Here is a 21,114-nt window from a genome sequence, read left to right as displayed (position 1 = left end):
CTTCCAGTTGGAGCTAGAGCGAGGAGCCCCTCCTCCGCCCCCGCAAAGTGAGGGGGTGGTTGTGGTTGTGGCAGGAGGGGGGAAAGGAGGGGGGAGATCTGTGGGGATCGCGGGGGGGTGGGGAGAGTAAGAGAGGGATTATGAATGGGACACCCCCACACACAATACACCCCCCGCAGACCCACAACAACACCCCCACACACACCCACAAAAACCTAGCCTGACGGTCCCTGGCCTTGGTTTCCTTCTTTCTTGACCACCATTTCTACACCGGCTTTTCTCCTGAAGTATCATGAGGGGGCCAACACTCTACTGGGCCAAACCAATTCCCGCTCTGAGAAAGGATGCACAAAAGCCACCCCGAGAACACACTTGAAGCACAAAGCCTCCCCCCAAGACTCCCTGTGTCAGAAGCCCCACCAGGCCTTTCCCTGTGTTTTGTGGAGGGTTTTTTTGTGAGGGGGGACAGCGTCTCCCCATCCACCACAGGCCGCCCCCCTTCCTCGGCCTGCTTTTTGACCGACCAGGAGTGCCTCTCTCTTGCCCGGCTTCAGGGTCAGCTTCGTCCAGTCCCTTCCTGACACCCGGAACAGGTCTAGAACCACAATGGCCTTTTCCTGGAAAGGAGAGGCAAAGGAGAGGCCGAGTGGGGGGTCACGACCCACCCCAAAACTCCGGACAAGCTCGGCCAGCGGTATCATGTAGATGTTCAATAGCATAGGGGACAAAATCGGAGGGATCCCACAGGCCGGTGGCCAGGGTGTGGAGCAGGAGTTCCACCAGGACCACCCACTGGGTCATCCCCTCAAAAGAAGACCGGATCCACCACAAAAGAGAGCCTCCCTTCGTTAGCCTAATTTGACTTTGTTCTGACTCTTTTAATTTGTTGAATTTTAAAGTTGTAAAGTTTTAAATGCTTAATTTGTGAATTCCCCCCCATTAAATTCACCAAAAATTAACGAAGAGTCAGAACAAAGCCAAACTAAGTTTGCACATGATTTAGAAGGTGCTCTAATGAATCCAAGCATGTAAAACAGTTTCTGAGTCTTCGTTAATTTTTTGTGAATTTTTTCCTCCCCCATTAGAAAAAATGGAGCCCAACTTTTGACAGCTCCATTGTTTCCTGTGGGGGAGGAAAAATTCACAAAAATTAACGAAAAGTCAGAAACTGTTTTAAATGCTTTGAATCGTTAGTGCACCTTCTAAATCATGTGCAAACGTAGTTTGGCTTTGTTCTGACTCTTCATTAATTTTTGGTGATTTTTTTCCTCCCCCATAGGAAAGCATGGAGCCCAACTTTTTTTTTTTGTATTTTTATTTTTTATAAGGGATAACAAAAAGGAAAAGGGAATTGGGATAGATGAGGAAGAGGGGAGACAATAACATACTTTCATCCATTCTGTACCTATTGCCATATCAAGATTTTAAATTATTCTATTTACTCTTTTCTGCCTTCTAGATTCAGTTCTCCTTTCAATATGTACTGTTCACAAGCTGCCTGTTGATTCAGTCCACTTGTTAAATACATCCCATCTTTCTGTTGCCTTTTGCAAGGGATAGTCCTTCATAACTTCTGATAAAATGTCCATTTCGGCTATTTCCCGTATCTTTTCAATAAGATCTTGTTTCGGTACCGTTGATCTTTTCCAATTTTTAGCATATAAAATTCTAGCTGCCGTAACTATGTATATAACTATATAATTCTTTGACTTATCTATATTTTCAGGTATCATACTCAATAAAAACAGTTCTGGGGTTAATGGCATGGAGCCCAACTTTTGACAGCTGTCAAAAGTTGGTGGGGGAGAAAAAAAATCAGCAAAAATTAACAAAAAGTCAGATCAAAGCCAAATTAAGTTTGCACCCATTTTAGAAGGTGCACTAATGATTCCAAGCATTTAAAACCGTTTTTGAACTTTTAAAGACACTTTTAAAATTGAAAAACTGACATCGCAAAACCATTGAAATGCATTGAATAGGCTTCAATGCATTCCAATGGGGGGAACATTGTATCGCTTAATGATGTTTCCTATGGGTTTTTTCGCTTAAGTATGGCAATCCGTGCCTTTTGGAATGGATTAACCGGTTTTCAATGCATCTCTATAGGAAAACGTGTTTCGCTTAACGATGTTTTCCCATAGCGTTTTTTAACCAATTAACATCGTTAAGCGAGGCACCTATCCTTAAGTTTCTGTTCAGACTGAAGCTGTTCCCACATTCTTTGCATTTCAAAGGTTTCCCCTTTGTATGAGATCTTGGATGAATAGAAAGATGACTGCTTTTATAAAAGATCCCCCTACATTCCATGTATTTCTATGGCCTCTCCCCTTTTTGACGTCTTTGATATCTACCGGTCAGAACTTCATTAGGATACCTGGCTCGACAGGAAAACTACAGAAATTTACAGACCTCCCAGGCAAGGAGATTCTACAATTCATCAATGCTGATGTGATTGCAGGGAAAGGGTGAATCTCAAAATGAGAATCTGTGGGGGTTTGGTATTCTCAGACATCTGGATATGTGCTGTTTCTCCTGTGGGTTCCAATAAACACAACTGACCCACTGGGGTCATGCCAAAAGCCCTCTCTGAGGAGCTTCTCCATTTCTCCCTTTCTCTCTTCAGCTAGCCTGCCTCTTTTCTACCTGATCTTTCTCCTCCACTATCTCTCCCCAATAGGAGGGTTTCTCTGATCTTACCTCTCTCCGACTCCTTTCTGCCACTCATGAGGTATAATCCCACTGGTTGGTCCAGGGTTTCTCCATTCATATCCACGCCCAGCCTTGTGATAAAATCCTCTCCTTCTTTTGCCCTTCTACCTCTTCAGCTTCCGCTGTCTCCCTTCTTGATGGTTCACCAAGATATATTTCTTTCCCCTCTTCCTGTCTTATTCCTTCCTTTTTCTCCTGCATCTCTGCTGCTCCTAAGATTCATTTACGTGGTGGATCCTTCCTTTCCTCTGAAGGACCTTCTGCTTCCCTCTCTGGAACATCCACCTTAGACACCCCAGGCTCTTTATTTCCAGACTCTCCCATCCCTACATTGGTCCCAACCTTTGAATCTTCACCCGGAACTATCTCTACCCTCCTATCTTCCCGTTCTCCCCATGGAGGTGTCACTTCTCTGATGAGTCATATGTTCTGCCTCCGGGGCTCCATTGGGTTTTGCCCTCCTCTTGTCAGGAAAGGATGGCTGTCCAGTCAGGATGGGTTCAACCCCACTTTCTCCCTCACATAGACAAACAGTGACAAGGTGTTTGACGCTCATCTGGGTATCCCATAGGAAGTCTTTTCATTGTTGCAGTGATTTCAGCCAATTCCAAAACTTGTTGATTCTGTACAAGTTTATTTATTTACATCAATTCTAGATTCCATACTTAAATATACTTAATCCAAAAAAAATATGTAAGGCAGTCTTACGGGTGTGAGGACAAAACTGTTGGAACAGATCTTCAAATCCAAACGTCATACAGTTATGCAAAAACTGCAGGCTTACTCAACATCAGTTCCATCGTCTGTTGTACTTCATGAAACCAAACATCTATGTTTCTCCATTCCTTTCTAAGAACAGTTTGTGGGAGAGCTCTCCAAATATTTATATCCCTTTGTTCTGCATCAGTCAACAAAACCAAATCTTCCCAAGGCTTGTGTCTCCCAGCCTCTGAGATGCTCAGATGTTAAGGATCTAAGGATTTGGTTGTGATGAGATGGGTTTTTGAGTTAAAATCTTTTAAGGAATTGTAAGAAAGTCCTTCTCCGGCGGGGGGGGGCACTTGTAGTGAAGGCGGGAAAAAGACACGGAGGCTCGTCAAGGGCTTCATTAACGACTATTTTATTATAAGCAGCTTCCAACTCAAGAGGATCAAACGGATCCTGTAATAAACGATCAGGCAACAAATGATATTTCTTAGGTCGAACAGTAGGAACCGCGCCGTGTTCTCCTAGAAGGGAGCTGGCCCAAATTTCCCCCGGTCTGTCATTTGACGTAAAGGCGCGCTCCTCACCGCACACACCGTGCCGCAGCACGGGTGGCGGGCCCAATCGCCCTCCAAAGGCCTCTTCTGATACTCTGGCCCGGGACGAATCACACGCCGCCTGCCCCCAGGATAATTCAGAGGGAAAACCAACACTTTCCATTCCAAGGGTTCAATACCTCTGCTTCTGATTCCCGCGAGGGACGGATCCGGTAATAGTCCCCCTCCTGTCATCAAGTTAGGAAATCCCGGTGTCGCTTCAGGCTTTTGGTTTTGGTTGAGAATGGGCTCAGTCTGCACCCCTCTATGCCTTGGTCTGTCAGTGCTCAAGTCCGTCCAAGTTCTAAACTCCCGCGCGCCTCTCTCCTCTTTTATCTCCTCCCACATAATTAGATCCTGCTCCTCCCCTCCTTCCTCCACAAGACACACCTCTTCGGCCCTCTCAGCCACCACCTCTGTCTGGTCCAGCTCTATTAGCACCCCTTCCACACATCCTCCTTCCTCTACGTCATCCTTTTTAACGGAGGACGGCACACTCCCTTGATCTCCTTCACAGGAATATGGGTTTTGTAATTAAGAAATGAGCCAGAGAGGTTCCATCTTGTTTCTTTGTATAAAGTATCTTTGCTATGCTGACAGGTTGTTTTCTTGGCGAGCAGAGAGAATGTTATTCTGATAGCCTGAGAAAAGGACTCGGTGTGATTAGATGGGAATTGTTGTGACTCTTTGATAAACTACAGTAACCCAAATAACATCTGGTGTTTATGGGAAAGAAGTCATGTGGTGCGACAGGACTGTTTGCCTAGTAACGAACTCTGATTGGATGACATCGTGGGAAGGTGCGATAAGCCCTTGCCAGTTACTCTTGAAAAAGGAACTTTTTGCCTATGGACATTGTCTTTCAAGACCGACCCTTCAGTCATTCAAGACCGACTCTTCATTCATTCGTGACACATGGGACTAACCTTTACTATACTGGATTACCCTTGGACTTATGGGCTTTTTCCTAAGGACTATGCATGGACTATTTCCTATGGACTGTTACCGATGGAATACTCTTTATGAACTTCTTTTCTTGAAATACTTCATATGGACTATACTCTTGGACTTTTCTAAGGACAATGGGACTTTTACTGAATTTTTCTTTTTAGTACAGGATTTTTGTTCTACAGGATCACTGAGGACTATAGCCTTTTAATAACCTACTTGTTACTGGACTGGAACTGTTTTTATTCTTTTTGGTTTTTTGTGTTTTTGTAAGGTTTTTGAACACTTTTCTATTTTTCATGTTTTCTTTGCCTCCCTACATCTTTGTAACTAACCAGCACAATGCTAGTTTATTTGCTTTGGTTTAATTTGGCTTTGATACCTAGTAACATGCTTATTCTTTAATAAATTAAAGATTATAAAACTCAATTGGTTTTCTGAACAGTACACTTGTCTTAGGGTCATCTGAGAGTGCTGCCTCGGCCTAGCTTACTTAGAGTCCTGCCTGTAGTGCAAGATAAGTCTCAGGACTACAAAGCCCACATGGTTTTATTTCAGTAATAGAGAAAGGGCACAAGGGCATCTTATGTGGGCAGACTTGTAAGAGAGAGTGTTGTAGCATGGCTAGCTGAGTTTGGACTCACTCAGCCCACTTTAGCATGTGCAAACTCCTGATTGCTCTCTGTCCAGGCTTACACGTGTGTTTTCGAACCCGTGTTTGCTGACATGGTGGCAGCTGCACGATGGACCGCGTGCTTGTTTTTGTAGTACCTCAGGATGACCAATCTTTGTTCTATCTGACAGCTTGAGTGACTCTCATCCACAAGCTAAGTTTTCAAGCTAAGTTTTGATTGCAGTGGGACACTGATGCTTTAAGGAGCTAGGTGCATCCCTGAGTGTGAACAGTAGCTTCCTAGGAAATGCTGTTTGCCACAATTAGATCTAAAGGCTGTGGTGAGAGGTGTTAAATCTTCAGGCTGTGGTAATGTGTGTTAGAATCTGGGGTGCTCTTTTAAGAAAGAGATTCCCAGTGGGACAAGCAAACTCTTAGGAAACAATTGGATATAATCAATAGGCATGTGCAGGTTGTTACAACGTTGTAGTGAAGTAATTCTAAGATGCATGTCCTTTATTTTTGGAGTGCTTGCATTCAGTGCTGTCTCAGGTCATGCCCAGGATTTTAGGATCTGTTAGGGATGACCCTGTCTGTTTCAGTCTTTGATAGCAACCAGGTGGAGCAGCGTCATTTCATAATCTTAGGATTGCATGAATGACTCTGGCTACCTTGTTCTGGGACTTGCATCCAGCTTGTTTTGGCCTAAGCGTACTCCTATAATCTTAGGATTTGTCGGAGGACCTGGCCCTGTTTGTATCCAGCCTAGATCTGGGTCTCCCACTACGATCTTAGGATCTGTCAGGAGTACCTAGCTGCATCTGGCTTGGCCTAGAGTCATGCCCTATGATCTCAGCATCTGTCGGGATGACCTGGCCCTAGTGGTATCTATCTGCACCCAGCTCAGTCATTGATCATCTCTGTAACTTTAGGGTTCACAGAGTGGTCACAGTTTTCTTTTCTTTTCCTTTTGGACTTTTCAGTATTTTGGTTTTGCAGCTGTCTGTCCTCTCACATATCTTAGGATAACAGAGTGACAGCAGTTGGTCAAAGGTGCAGAGAAGATTTTTCATTTTATTTTGGTTTTGGCAGCTGACTGTCCTCTCACATATCTTAGGATAACAGAGTGACAGCAGTTGGTCAAAGGTGCAGAGAAGATTTTTAATTTTATTTTGGTTTTGGCAGCTGTCTGTCCTCTTTGCCGATCTTAGGATCACAGAGTGACAGCAGTTGGTCGAAGGTGCAGAGAAGATTTTTTATTTTATTTTGGTTTTGGCAGCTGACTGTCCTCTCACATATCTTAGGATAACAGAGTGACAGCAGTTGGTCAAAGGTGCAGAGAAGATTTTTAATTTTATTTTGGTTTTGGCAGCTGTCTGTCCTCTTTGCCGATCTTAGGATCACAGAGTGACAGCAGTTGGTCGAAGGTGCAGAGAAGATTTTTAATTTTTAAAATTTTCCTTGGAGTTGTCTTTTGTTTTTATTGCTGACCTAGCTTAGGCTAGATTGCCAGCAGAACATGGGGGAGGAAGAACAGTTGGCAGCCGTGGACAGAATCTTGGAAGTGGCTTCGGGATTTTTCAGGCAAGCCAAGCACAAAATTCAGGAAAAAGATTGGCTGATAAAACAGCTTTACCGGGAAAACTTACTTTTAAAATGTCTTCTAAGCACAGAACCTGACTTGATGCAAAGGTTTTTCCAAGCTCAGCAGGGTCCATTTAAGGATTACTGTAACGGGACACTCCAGACAATTGGGAGCGATCCTGAGATGCAAAATGCTTGTGTGGAAAGAGTTAACAAGGCCCAGTGGAATTCTAATGAGCATTCCAGAGGAGACAGCGATTTATCATCCGTCCAAACAGAGGATTTACAGGCCCCGGAGTCGCATGCAGAGAAGGCAGGAGGGAGAGACGTCACCCCGTCGAGCTATCTCCGTAGATGAATTAGCATCAGACAACGCAACTGAAAACTGCAGCGCACTGGAATGCAGCTGAGCACAACCCTCAGCTCTTCTTCAAAGCCCAGGACAGGTGAGAAGCTCTGAAATAATTCATGATGAGACTATGGGTTTGCCAGAAGAGGGAGAGCAAGGGATTTTCCAAAGCAGTCAAGCAATTGCTGTGACTGAGAGCCCTCACATCAGCTTAGAAGCAATAGCAGTACAAAACAAACAGTTTGCAGACCTCCCGGGGACTAAACAACTCCTCGATATTTCGGTGGCCTTTGATACCGTCGACCACGGTATCCTCCTGGGGAGGCTCTCCGAGTTGGGAATCGGTGGCCTGGCGTTAGCCTGGCTCCGTTCCTTCCTGGAGGACCGTCCCCAGAGAGTTCAGCTTGGGGAGAGGTTCTCGGCCCCGTGGAGCTCCAATTGTGGGGTTCCACAGGGTTCGATTATCTCCCCAATGCTATTTAACATCTACATGAGGCCGCTAGCGGGGGTCATCAGGAGGTGTGGAGCGATGTGTCACCAGTACGCTGATGACACTCAGCTCTATATCTCCTTTTTGCCAACTGCAGGTGATGCCGTCCTGACCCTTCAGCGCTGCCTGGAGACTACACTGGAATGGATGCAGGAAAATGGTTTGCGGCTGAACCCGGACAAGACGGAAGTCCTGAGGGTGGGGCCCCCCGTGGTTGGTGGCCTGGCTGGCCCTCTCTCCTTTGGGGGGGCGACCTTGGCCCCGGCGAGTGGGGTCCGCAGCTTGGGCATACACTTGGACCCGACGCTCACCATGGAAACACAGGTGACGTCGGTTGTCCGCTCCGCCTATTTCCATCTCTGGCGGATTGCCCGGCTGCGGCCTTATCTCGACACGGGGGCCCTCACTACCTTAGTACACGCGCTCGTAATCTCAAGATTAGATCACTGCAACGCGCTCTACGTGGGGCTGCCTTTGAGGCTGATACGGAAACTTCAGATGGTGCAGAACGCAGCAGCCAGATTTCTTACCGGAGGGAGAAAATACCATCATATTTCTCCCATTCTGGCTAGACTGCATTGGCTGCCCATTTGTTTCCGTATCGACTTCAAAGTTTTAATGCTCACTTATAAGGCCCTAAACGGTTTGGGACCTCGATACTTGGCGGAACGCCTTCACCCACCAAGTTCTACCCGAACCACCCGCGCGAGCCTGGAGGTGAGGCTGAGGGGCCTGACGCCGAGGGAAGCCCGGAGAGAGAAGACAAGAAACCGGGCCTTCTCGGCGGTGGCCCCTCGCCTTTGGAACAATCTCCCTCCTGAGATTCGCGCGGCCCCTTCGCTGGGTACATTTAAAACTCAATTAAAAACATGGCTTTATGTCAAGGCCTTCCCTCCTGCCAGCGTTTAATTTAACTTAATTTACTTTTTCTTCTTTTTCTACTTATTATTTATGATTCATTATGTTTTGTTATTGACATTTGTTACTTTTGGATTTATGTTGTTATAATTGTACATTTTATGTTAGCCGCTCAGAGTGGTACTGACCTACCAGATGGGCGGGATACAAATCAAATAAATAAATAAAATAAATAAATAAATAAATAACAGTGGGGTCAGGAGAAGTTCAAGGGGGAGTAAGATACCAGCAGGATGATGTAATGGAGACTCAGCTCAATTCTTTGCTAGGACTTGTGTCAGCAGATCTTGATACATATCAGATCTCAAACAACCCCCCTTCTCTCAGCCCAGAGAGAACGGTGAAATTGGATACTGTGAGATTGGCGGGCATTCCTTGGACTTCCTGGCGATTTAGCAGGGAAGCAATACTCCATAAGGGGGAACTAATTGGAGCAGGAGAGAACACATCAAAGCAGACCAAAGGAGATAAAGTACCTTTACCAGAGACGTTGAGTAATGCTACAGGAGGAGTTAATTGTACAGAGACCTTGCAGCATGTACTTTCACACTGTTTTAATGGTACAAGGGAATGTGATGCTAATTCTGTAAGCTTGGTTCAAGATAAGAAACTGCATTTAAACCTGTCGGGTTGTGAAACTGTTTCTAACACAACTTTTTGGGATTACAAAGTACTGATGTTTCTCCAGAGACTGAAATCATATCTGGAAACTTTGGCCCAGTACCACAGTTAATCTTCTCAGAAAGATCTTTAGAAAGAAAAGCAGAGGTTTGGGACCATACTGATTTTCAACAGCCTATTTTCCAAGGAAGTGGGGAGAATGCTGATACTGTTTCTGAGGCTATGCAGAGTACTCCCGAGGGAACTTTGATGCAACAGCGGCCTCTTGTGACCAAACCTGATAGCACAGCTAATTCAGCAATACAGGTTTTCAGGGGTGTGGCATTTCTGGACCAAGACCTTCCCAATATTGTACCTGTGGTAACAGAGGTAGACCAAGAGAATAATGAGCAAGGTGGAGGAAGTGATGAGGAGGTAGATACTGGAATTGAAGACATTGATCAATTTAGCCCAGAACAGGTATTGGAATCTGTGTTAGCTAGTCACCAAAATGTTTTCTCTAATTCACCTGGAGAGTCTAATGTGGGGAAACATTCCATTATAGTTAAAGATGGTTTGACTGCTGTTTCTGTTCCTATGGACCTAGAAGGGACTAAGGGCAATTTAGTGTCTGGAACTGTTGAAAGTCTTATTTCACAAGGAGTGATTGAACCATGTAGAACAGCTGTATTCAATACTATTTCAATGTGTCAAGGCAAACACTGAGACAGAGACTATTCCTACAATCAATGTTGACACGTTAGTAGAAATTGTTGCAAACGCTGAATGCATTTCTGTGGTTGAAATAAAAGGAGGGCTTTATCAGATTTTAATTAAAGAGGAACATCGCCCTTACACGTCATTTACTTGCCCTAAGGGAATTTACCAACTCAGAAAATTAGCACCTGGAATGAAAAATACCTATGTTACTTTTCAGAAATTGGTTGATGAGTTGCTTGGTGACCTATATTACGCCCTTGCCTATGTAGACAACATTGTAATTCACATTGCAAAACTCATGGTAATTCAAACTGCATTTTCAGAACGTGGTTTGAGCGCGATTTTGCTTCAACCAGATGACACTAATTTTTTACACCCCTTAGCTTATGTGGCCAGGACACTGAAGGAGAAAGAGAAAAAGTTTAATTGTAAGGAGGGAAATGCTTATTCGATTTTGTGGTCACTTCACATTTTCAGAATATATTTATGTACAAGGAAAGTGGTCGTTCAGGCCAACAAAAATGCTTTGACATTCTTAGAGAAACAGAGGCATCGAAGTCCAATATTAATGCAGTGGCATTTCAGATTGCAAAAATATGATTTTGATGTTGAACATCTACCTGGAAAGAAGGACTTGATTGTCAGCAAACACGGGTTCGAAAACACACGTGTAAGCCTGGACAGAGAGCAATCAGGAGTTTGCACATGCTAAAGTGGGCTGAGTGAGTCCAAACTCAGCTAGCCATGCTACAACACTCCCTCTTACAAGTCTGCCCACATAAGATGCCCTTGTGCCCTTTCTCTATTACTGAAATAAAACCATGTGGGCTTTGTAGTCCTGAGACTTATCTTGCACCACAGGCAGGACTCTAAGTAAGCTAGGCCGAGGCAGCACTCTCAGATGACCCTAAGACAAGTGTACTGTTCAGAAAACCAATTGAGTTTTATAATCTTTAATTTATTAAAGAATAAGCATGTTACTAGGTATCAAAGCCAAATTAAACCAAAGCAAATAAACTAGCATTGTGCTGGTTAGTTACAAAGATGTAGGAAGGCAAAGAAAACATGAAAAATAGAAAAGTGTTCAAAAACCTTACAAAAACACAAAAAGCCAAAAAGAATAAAAACAGTTCCAGTCCAGTAATTCATGAGTAAAAACAAAATAATCCAAGTAGGTTATTAAAAGGCTATAGTCCTCAGTGATCCTGTAGAACAAAAATCCTGTACTAAAAAGAAAAATTCAGTAAAAGTCCCATTGTCCTTAGAAAAGTCCAAGAGTATAGTCCATATGAAGTATTTCAAGAAAAGAAGTTCATAAAGAGTATTCCATCGGTAACAGTCCATAGGAAATAGTCCATGCATAGTCCTTAGGAAAAAGCCCATAAGTCCAAGGGTAATCCAGTATAGTAAAGGTTAGTCCCATGTGTCACGAATGAATGAAGAGTCGGTCTTGAATGACTGAAAGGTCGGTCTTGAAAGACAATGTCCATAGGCAAAAAGTTCCTTTTTCAAGAGTAACTGGCAAGGGCTTATCGCACCTTCCCACAATGTCATCCAATCAGAGTTCGTTACTAGGCAAACAGTCCTGTCGCACCACATGACTTCTTTCCCATAAACACCAGATGTTATTTGGGTTACTGTAGTTTATCAAAAAGTCACAACAATTCCCATCTAATCACACCGAGTCCTTTTCTCAGGCTATCAGAATAACATTCTCTCTGATCGCCAAGAAAACAACCTGTCAGCATAGCAAAGATACTTTATACAAAGAAACAAGATGGAACCTCTCTGGCTCATTTCTTAATTACAAAACCCATATTTCTTAAAAGATTTTAACTCAGAAACCCATCTCATCACATTGGTCACCTCTGACCCACTGGACTCCAGGGCCCGAAGTGACCAGAGCTTGAAAAAAAAATCACAATTTTGATTCATTCCAACAATACCTGACTATACACTCAGTAAAATAGCATAGAAATGCTTAGTTTTTCATAAATAATACAGAATATATATTAATTGGTACCCTCTTTAAAACTCAATTACTATTATTATTTATGAGGGTAAAGCCTTCTAAAACAAATGACAGCTTTTCTCTCTTCACTACGTGCTTTTCTTTCATCAGTTAGCCTTAGAACATCCATATTTTTCTGTTTTTACACTAATTTTGTAAAAGCTTCCATTGCAAAATATATATTTTTCTCATTTTTTCAACACAAGCTTCTACGGCTATTTTGCGATATCTACCTGTTAACTAACAATAGAAATAAAACACATGACAAGTGACACTTCAAAATGCGCTTCATTTTTTTACTCTTTCTTTTGCATTACGTCAGCATTTATGTAGTTTCTCCCCAGTGTGAATCCTTTGATGTAACCTAAGGCCACCACTTTGACTAAAGCTCTTTCCACATTCCATGCATTTGTACGGTTTCTCCCCAGTGTGAGTCCTTTCATGTGACCTAAGGCTCCCACTCAGACTAAAACTTTTTCCACATTCCATGCATTTATGTGGTTTCTCCCCAGTGTGAATCCTTTGATGTAACCTAAGGCCACCACTGTAACTAAAGCTCTTTCCACATTCCATGCATTTGTACGGTTTCTCCCCAGTGTGAGTCCTTTCATGTGACCTAAGGTTCCCACTCAGACTAAAACTTTTTCCACATTCCATGCATTTATGTGGTTTCTCCCCAGTGTGAATCCTTTGATGTATCCTAAGGTGACTACTCTGACTGAAACTCTTTCCACATTCCATGCATTTATGTGGTTTCTCCCCAGTGTGAATCCTTTCATGTGACCTAAGGCTCCCACTCAGACTAAAACTTTTTCCACATTCCATGCATTTATGTGGTTTCTCCCCAGTGTGAATCCTTTGATGTATCCTAAGGTGACTACTCTGACTGAGGCTCTTTCCACATTCCATGCATTTATGTGGTTTCTCCCCAGTGTGAATCCTTTGATGTAACCTAAGGCCACCACTGTAACTAAAGCTCTTTCCACATTCCATGCATTTGTACGGTTTCTCCCCAGTGTGAGTCCCTTCATGTGACCTAAGGTTACCACTCTGACTAAAACTTTTTCCACATTCCATGCATTTATGTGGTTTCTCCCCAGTGTGAGTTTTTTCATGTTTCCTAAGGCCATCACTGTGACTAAAGCTCTTTCCACATTCCATACATTTATGTGGTTTCTCCCCAGTGTGAATCCTTTGATGTAATCTAAGGACACCACTGTGACTAAAGCTCTTTCCACATTCCATGCATTTGTGCGGTTTCTCCCCAGTGTGAGTTCTTTGATGGGAACTCAGATCACCGCTTTGACTGAAGCTCTTTCCACATTCCATGCATTTATGTGGTTTCTCCCCAGTGTGAATCCTTTCATGTGACCTAAGGTTACCACTCTGACTAAAACTTTTTCCACATTCCATGCATTTATGTGGTTTCTCCCCAGTGTGAATCCTTTCATGTGACCTAAGATGACTACTCTGAGTAAAGCTCTTTCCACATTCCATGCATTTATGTGGTTTCTCCCCAGTGTGAATCCTTTCATGTGACCTAAGGTTACCACTCTGACTAAAACTTTTTCCACATTCCATGCATTTATGTGGTTTCTCCCCAGTGTGAGTTCCTTTGTGTATATGGAGGCTCTTGTTTCCACATTCCCTACGTGGATACAGTTTCTTCCCCGTGTGTGTTCTTTGGTGTCTACTGAGGTGACATGCATTTACGTGGTTTCTCCCCTGCGTCAGCCTTTTTATGTCAAATCCATGCCTGTCCACTCTGATTTTCAATTCCATGTTTTCTTGCTTGATTATGAGTTCCTGTCCAGGTTGCTTCAGATGTTGCTGGGCAATTCTTCTTCTCCTGTTCATCATCTGGTAGGTTAGAAGAAGAAAAAAACAGAGAAATAACCACTGTCAAAATCTGCAGGAAAAAGGAATGATGTGTTCGGATTCTGCCTGATTCACGGAGGAGCAAGGAAAGATAGCCAAAAAGGTGAGGGAAGAGAATCAGGGAGGGGATGAGGCCGGACTGTAGGTTGTTCTTTTGGGCTTGAAGTTGGAAGGGCTCTTCACTGGGGAACCTTTTGGGGGAGGAGTAATGAAAGAAAGTTCATTTCCACACCCAAATAAGTACATCAAATTCAAAGTATACTAATTTTTTATTCCCTTCTCAAAGGGAAAGACTAGACTTTCCCCAAAGACTAGACTTTCCCCAAAGACTAGACTTACATTTCCAGAAAATTAGAAAGGAATTTCTCAAAGTTGCTTAAAGAGGAAACAAATATTTCAATTAAAGGATTGTTTAGCAGAAATGAATAACAAGAGGGGAAAGGACAGTGTTAGAAAGGAAGAGCAAAAGTGGATGAATGTGATGCAGCTAAATGATTGGACTCGAGAAGGGGTAAAGATCAGTGAGTGGTCAATGCAGGGAACTGACAAAGTCTGCAGAGATTATTATTCAGAAGGAGAAGAGAAAGGACAGGTCCATGAAATGGATGGGATGTAGAGTTTATAAAATGCTGTTACGGGTAGAGAAACATCAGGAATTTCTGAAAACAGGATAGGAAGCAGAGAGGGTCAGTGTAGGAATTAGGACTGGGAGCTGGTCGTGTTGCCGCTGTCTGTGGCTGAGGAGGATGAGAGAAGGGGTGTTTTGTGACTGGAGCTGGGTTGGTCCTGTGGGACGAGGCAGTGGATCGGAGCTGGCGCCCGAGCTCATATCGCGGGACTCGTATGAAGATGCCTGCAGAACTCAGAAGAACAGCATGCTGGGGACCAAAAGCTGGGTGTCTCTGTTGGGAGTTTCTGCAAGTCCTCAGCGGGTCCTGCGTGGAGGTGAATGGGGGCTCAATGGGGCTAGGAAGCAGAGATGGTCAGGGAAATAGGTGCTGAGGCAATGGCATCTTAGAACTGCAGAGCTAGAAGGTAAGTGAACTCCCAACCTCTGGATCCAGAGTTAGATACCTAAACCAATGTGTATGGAAAGAGGGGAGGGAAGAATATACTGTAAATAATTATAAATGCTGCATATTCCAGTAGTATCTCGGTTTACAAAAATCACTGTTTCATCTAGGACAGAATCCTGAAACTCCGGTCCGTGGTCCGGTGCCAGTCTGTGGCCTAAGCCTGACCAGGCATGTGCTCCCCCACGCCTTTCCACATGCACACAAGTGTATGTGCCCTGCACTGCCCGAACAGCCCTCCTTGAATAATGAATTAAATCAGATACAAGTTATTCTACTAGAGCCACAGATGTCACCAGGAGGTCTTCTCTGAAGTTCTGGAAACAGTCAGCAGGGACTCAAATAGGAAGGAGAAGTAGAGGTGGCAGAAAACTATTGTGGGGGAACGCTTCTTCCCAACGTTGCTAAGCTGTTGGCTGATTCTTCAGTGCAGAGAACGCTCTCCTGGTTGACGTCATAGCTGCTTCTGAGAGGAGGAGCTACTACCCATTCTTCCTCTTCCTCATAGTGATAGAGAGCTAACTTTAAACCCTTTCTTTGGGCCAATCCTAATGTGAACTTGTAAGCTTAATAAAAGAGAGTCCTCCTGGGGGCTTTGCCCCAGAGGATCTGTATGCAGAGTTGGATCCAGAGGTGTGTGAGGAGGACTCTGTTGGCAGACATCCTTGTGTGTGTGTCTAAACAAGAACATAGAGAACACCTTTTTCCTCTCCTTATCTCCTTCACAAGAAAAATACAAACAGGAGTTAATTCATGTCATGCAAAGGGAAAAACATTTTACTGCTAGATCTGAAACATCGTTGGAAAATTCTGCCCAAAATCAGCACAAATTGCTCTCCCTAAAAACTCAATTAAGGAATTTTTTTTTAAAAAAAGGCAAAAAAATTTATTTTGGAGCAATGGAGCAAGCTCCAACAGGCAGTGAACCAGAAAAACAATACACTGGAAGATGATGCTGGAAGTTGAGCCCCTCAGGTGGGAAGGCGTCCAACATGCTATTGAGGAAGAGCGGAGGACAAATGCAAGTAGCTCCAGAGCTAATGAAGTGGTTGGGCCAAAGCCGAAAGGATGCTCAGCTGTGGACGTGACTGGAAGTGAAAGGAAAGTCCGATGCTGCAAAGAAAAATACTGCAAAAGAACCTGGAATGTAAGATCTATGAACCTTGGTAAGCTGGATGTGGTCAAAATGACAAGAATAAACATTTTAGTGAACTAAAATGGACGGGAATGGGAGAATTCAATTCAGATGATTATCATATCTACTATTGTGGGCAAGAATCCCGTAGAAGGAATGGAGTAGCCCTCATAGTCAACAAAAGAGTGGGAAAAGCTGTACCGGGATACCATCTCAAAAATGATAGAATGATTTCAATACAAATCCAAAGCAGACCTTTCAACATCACAGTCATCCAAGTTTATGCACCAACCACCATTGCTGAAAAGGCTGAAATTGACCAATTCTATGAAGACCTACAACACCTTCTAGAACTGACACCAAAGAAAGATGTTCTTGTCATTATGGGGGACTGGAATGCTAAAGTAAGGAGTCAAGAGAGAAAAGGAACAACAGGTAAGTTTGGCCTTGCAGTTCAAAATGAAGCAAGGCAAAGTGTAATTGAGTTTTGTAATGGGAACAAGCTGGTCATCACAAACACTCTTTTCCAAATCATCATCAATGGAAAACTCAGCAGTGGCCAGAGGCTGGAAAAGATCAGTCTACATCCCAATCCCAAAGAAGGGCAGTGCCAAAGAATGCTCCAACTATACAATTGCACTCATTTCACACGCTAGCAAGGTTATGCTCAAAATCCTCCAAGGTAGGCTTCAGGAGTAAGTGGACCGAGAACTCCCAGAAGTACAAGCTGGATTTTGAAGGGGCAGAGGAACTCGAGACCAAATTGCTAACATGCGCTGGATTATGGAGAAAGCCAGAGAGTTCCAGAAAAACATCTACTTCTCCTTCATTGACTATGCAAACGCCTTTGGCTGTGTCGACCACAGCAAACTATGGCAAGTCCTTAAAGAAATGGGAGTGCCTGACCACCTTATTTATCTCCTGAGAAACCTATATGTGGGACAGGAAGCCACAGTTAGAACTAGATATGGAACAACTGATTGATTCAAAATTGGGAAAGGAGTACGACAAGGCTGCATATTGTCCCCCTGCTTATTTAACTTATATGTAGAATACATTGTGAGAAAGGTTGGACTGGAGGAATCCCAAGCCGGAATTAAGATTGCCGGAAGAAATATCAACAACCTCAGATATGACAGAAAGTGAGGAGGAATTAAGAAACCTTGTAATGGGGGTGGGGGGAACAGAAGATGAGATGGTTGGACAGTGTCACTGAAGCGACCAACATGAATTTGGCCCAGTTCCAGGAGGCTGTGGAAGACAGGAGGGCCTGGTGTGCTCTGGTCTGTGGAGTCATGAAGAGTCGGACACGACTAAAAGACTAAACAACAACAACATAGAAATAATAATAGAATAAGAGTCTGGGGTCTAGGCAAAGAGAGGAGAGGGAGATGGAAAGAGAGGCAGGACTTCCTCTGATCAGTTTAGGCGTACCTTGGATTGCCCAGACCAAGAGGGAAACAAGGGCCAGGAGTAGGGGATAAAGATTATCCTGCCTGGATTGATGGGGGTGCCTACCCAGTTAGGACATCCGCTTTTGCAAAAGGGCTTTTTAATAAAGGAGAGCTGCTTGTATTCATGGTTGTCTGGTTCCTGCATTTAAGTAACAAGGGTGTGAGCATTTCTCACTACTGGGGGCTCGTCCGGCATCCAAGTCTCCTGCTGTGTTCCACTGCTGAGAAAACAGGGAGACGCATTCCATCGATTTCAACAGCCTACTTTCCCTGGCGGGGAACTCGGCTGAGCAGATGAGATAACCCGAGATGTCCGACACCCTGGTGAAGGAGACCGGGAGAATTTGTTGGGCACAAATCTAACAACCAGGCCACTCCGTGCTCGGACCAAGGTAAGAAGAGGGGACTGTTAAGTATTGCCTTGGTGGTTGAGATTGGGACTGATGGACAAGAGTGCGTGAAACACAAAGTCTTGGACACAAAGGGAGTCTGGAGTCTTGATCCCTGGTTCTGTTGTCTCCACGAGGATCGTCCAGCCAGGAAAAAGAGGAAATGGGACAAAGGAGAAAAGGGGAAACGCCGTCCCCCCACGTGGGATGTGAAAGGGAGAGAAAAGGAAGGATATAGAAATAAGAAGGACCAGGAGCAGAGAGTGAGAGAGTGAGTGAGTGAGTGAGTGTGTGTGTGTGTGTGTGTGTGTGTGTGTGTGTGTGTGAGCGAGAGAGAGAGAGAGAAGTGGAGGCCAGAACGGCAGAGGTGAAGAGAGTAAGCAATTGCTAGAAGAGTGGGAAGGTTGATATCAAGAGATGAGGCAGGAAGGGGAAGGAACCATTACTCAGCCAGGAAACTTTCTACTGGGGTAAATGGGAGAGAAGAGGATGGGGCCGAAAGAGAAAGGAAGAGGGGAAGCAAACAAGAAAGGAAAAAACAGAGGACTTAGAATGGAAGAACCTTCCCCCACGCAGGGTGTGTGGAAATGTCTTCCCAGAGGAGATGATGGGAGGGGGAGAGCGGTGGACGGGGGAGACGCTGTGCCTCTTCCATCGGATGCCAAGGAAACCATACCCTTGAACACCAGCACTCTGCACATGTTCAAAGAAGACTTGTGGTGTCACGGATGGAGTACCAGACTGGAAACCAGGAGACCTGGGTCCAAATCCCTGCTGGGACAGGGAAACGGAGAGGAGAGAGTGGGGGGGGGGCAAGGCTCCTTAAGCCACCCCTTGAAATGTCACTGACCTTGCAAACGTTCGGAGGGATGTGGGATATGGGTTCTTTCTAATGGGTCCCAAAAACAGCAGAGAGAAATCACTCTCACTCCGTCTCACTCCTTCCTAGGAGAAAAGGAGAAAGAAAACATCAGCCGGGAGGCTTTACGGATAAAGCAAATCAGAAACATTTCCATCCCAGATGTGCCTTCCTCGTGTTTCTATTAAACGGGGCCACATCCCCATCTCCCTCTCCTTCTCCCTCTCTAGTCAGGCGTAACTTCCCTCTGAAACATGCAATGAAAGTAGCAGAATACAAGAGGGCAGGTCTCTGACGGTCGATTTAAAATATTTTTATCTTGCCTTTCTCATGAAAAAAAAGGTTGCAAGATAGCTTACGTGCCTCAGAAAAAGGCAACATTTAAAAGTGAAAAACAGCAAGACTACAAACCTTAAAATGAATCAAACCGAAGCTGCACTTAGGATGTTAAACGAAATCAACATCGAGAAAATGCCAGAGCCCCGTGCGATGGAGCGGACCGGACCCTCTGTTGTCACGGGAGCATCTGTAATTCGAATTGTGGGGTTATTTGTACGTGCTATATCTAGACTTTGGCCTCTGTGTGTCGCCTATAGTTCAGGAAAGGCTAAACCACGAGGAGCAGATTTAGATTCAGCATCATTTCTATTGTCAGAATTTTAAAAGGAGGGGGGAGTGATACCTGGATATAGAAGAAATTTTTATTCATGGTCTAGGGAGTAGAAAAGTTTATTCTGCATATTATATTCTTAGCCACATTCCTATTCTTTTGGTATTTGCCTTAAGTCAAAAGGGAGCGTCTCCCTTAAGTCAAAAGTTTCCCACTATTTATTTAAAATATATTTGCCCTGCCTTTCTCCTTAAAAAGGACCCAAGACAGCTTAGGTACATCATTAAAAGGGAACATTTAAAAGTGAAAAACAGCAAGACTACAAACCTTAAAATGAATCAAACCGAAGCTGCACTAAGGATGGTAAACAAAATCAAGCTCTAATAAAACACCAATCCCCCCCCCCCCGTGCGATGGAGCGGACCGAGGGCTGGACCGGACCCTCTGCTCTCACGGGACCCTTCGCTATTTTCGGTCCCTTCGAGGATCCCAACGCGGGGGAGGGGGGGCGTCTCCAAAGGGGCTCCTCGGCCTCCGTGGCCCCTCCGTGGGCCAAGGGCCCTGTGTGTCTTGGGGTTGCCCACCCAGGGCGGGCCGAGTTCAGGTCTCCGGACTTTTCTCACCTGCAGGTCTTTTGCACAGCCGACGGCCCTGAATGGCGCCTCCAGGACCCAAAGACCAGAAGAGTTTTGGCCCTGCGGGAAGAAGAAGGACGTCCAAGGGGAGACCCTTCCCTGGGCAGAAATCGACCCCCCTTTCAGCCCCCCCCCCCCACCACCGCCATAGGAAAGATTCTCACGGAGGAAAGTCCACCCCTTTCTCTCTCTCTCTCTCTCTCCCACCTCCTCCTCCTCCCCCAGACCTGGCCCTGATCCTGGCCGCCTTCTTTGCCCAAGCGATTGGGGGGGGGAACGTGGGGTCTTTCCCGGGGGGGGGGATCTCAACCCCATCTGAATATTTCACACACACCCCAGTCAAGGAGGAGACCTTGCAAGGAAGGGGGTGGAAAGGGGAAGCCCTCCCCCCCCCTTGCAAGCCGGAGCCTGCCGTGCAAACCAAAAGGGAGAAACCGGTTTCCGATCCGGATTGCCCGGAGGAGACCCCCCCTCCCCTCTCCTTGGGGAGTCCCCTTATTCTCCTCCCCCCCCCCCCCGCCTCCCCAAGGAATGGAAGCCAGCGGGGAAACCCACGAGAGGGAGTCCTCCTTCTTTGGGAAGAGCGTCCGCCCTGAGACCATAGAGGTGGCGGGGGAGGGAAAGAAGGGCCAGGAGGAGAGAGAGATTCCCCTCTTCCGGTTCCTGTCCAAGTTCGAGAACAAGAGGGGGCAAGAGGGGCTGCGCGGGCAGGAGGGGAGAATCACGTGACCTGCTTGAAAAGCACGTGACTCTCCCTCGCTTCTACACCCAACTCTCAGGAGAGAGAAGAGGGGGCAACGTAGAGCTACGAAAGGGAAGAGAGATGCGCCACTGCTCG

At 45.0% G+C, this 21,114-nt stretch overlaps 3 protein-coding genes across 9 annotated transcripts in view; 2 read left to right on the top strand and 1 right to left on the bottom strand.

Annotated features, from left to right (window-relative positions):
* The window catches only part of LOC144587208 (uncharacterized), a 182,042-nt gene that overhangs the window by 45,962 nt on the left and 114,966 nt on the right, over positions 1-21,114 (top strand). The gene's annotated exons all lie outside the window — the stretch shown is intronic.
* LOC144587213 (uncharacterized) overlaps positions 1-21,114 on the top strand; it is a 96,555-nt gene that overhangs the window by 46,010 nt on the left and 29,431 nt on the right. The window lies entirely within an intron of this gene.
* Positions 10,639-20,955, bottom strand: LOC144587235 (uncharacterized). 7 transcript variants are annotated; one of them, XM_078387171.1, is made up of 5 exons: positions 20,832-20,900; positions 20,265-20,336; positions 19,443-19,557; positions 19,023-19,117; positions 10,639-14,103 (listed from the first exon to the last, which is right to left on the bottom strand). In XM_078387171.1, the coding sequence occupies exon 5, from the start codon at positions 14,101-14,103 to the stop codon at positions 12,562-12,564; it is 1,542 nt and encodes a 513-aa protein (XP_078243297.1). In that variant the 5' UTR covers positions 19,023-19,117; positions 19,443-19,557; positions 20,265-20,336; positions 20,832-20,900; the 3' UTR covers positions 10,639-12,561. The 7 variants fall into 7 exon arrangements, with proteins under 7 accessions (XP_078243297.1, XP_078243296.1, XP_078243299.1 ...); XM_078387170.1 differs by lacking the exon at positions 20,265-20,336 and having other exon boundaries at positions 20,832-20,932; XM_078387173.1 differs by lacking the exon at positions 20,265-20,336 and having other exon boundaries at positions 19,023-19,113; positions 20,832-20,932.

Source organism: Pogona vitticeps, chromosome 2 (genome assembly GCF_051106095.1).
Source record: "Pogona vitticeps strain Pit_001003342236 chromosome 2, PviZW2.1, whole genome shotgun sequence".
NCBI classification, from domain to species: domain Eukaryota; kingdom Metazoa; phylum Chordata; class Lepidosauria; order Squamata; family Agamidae; genus Pogona; species Pogona vitticeps.
Note: the sequence above shows the minus strand (reverse complement) of the source record. Positions and strands in the feature narration are given on the sequence as shown.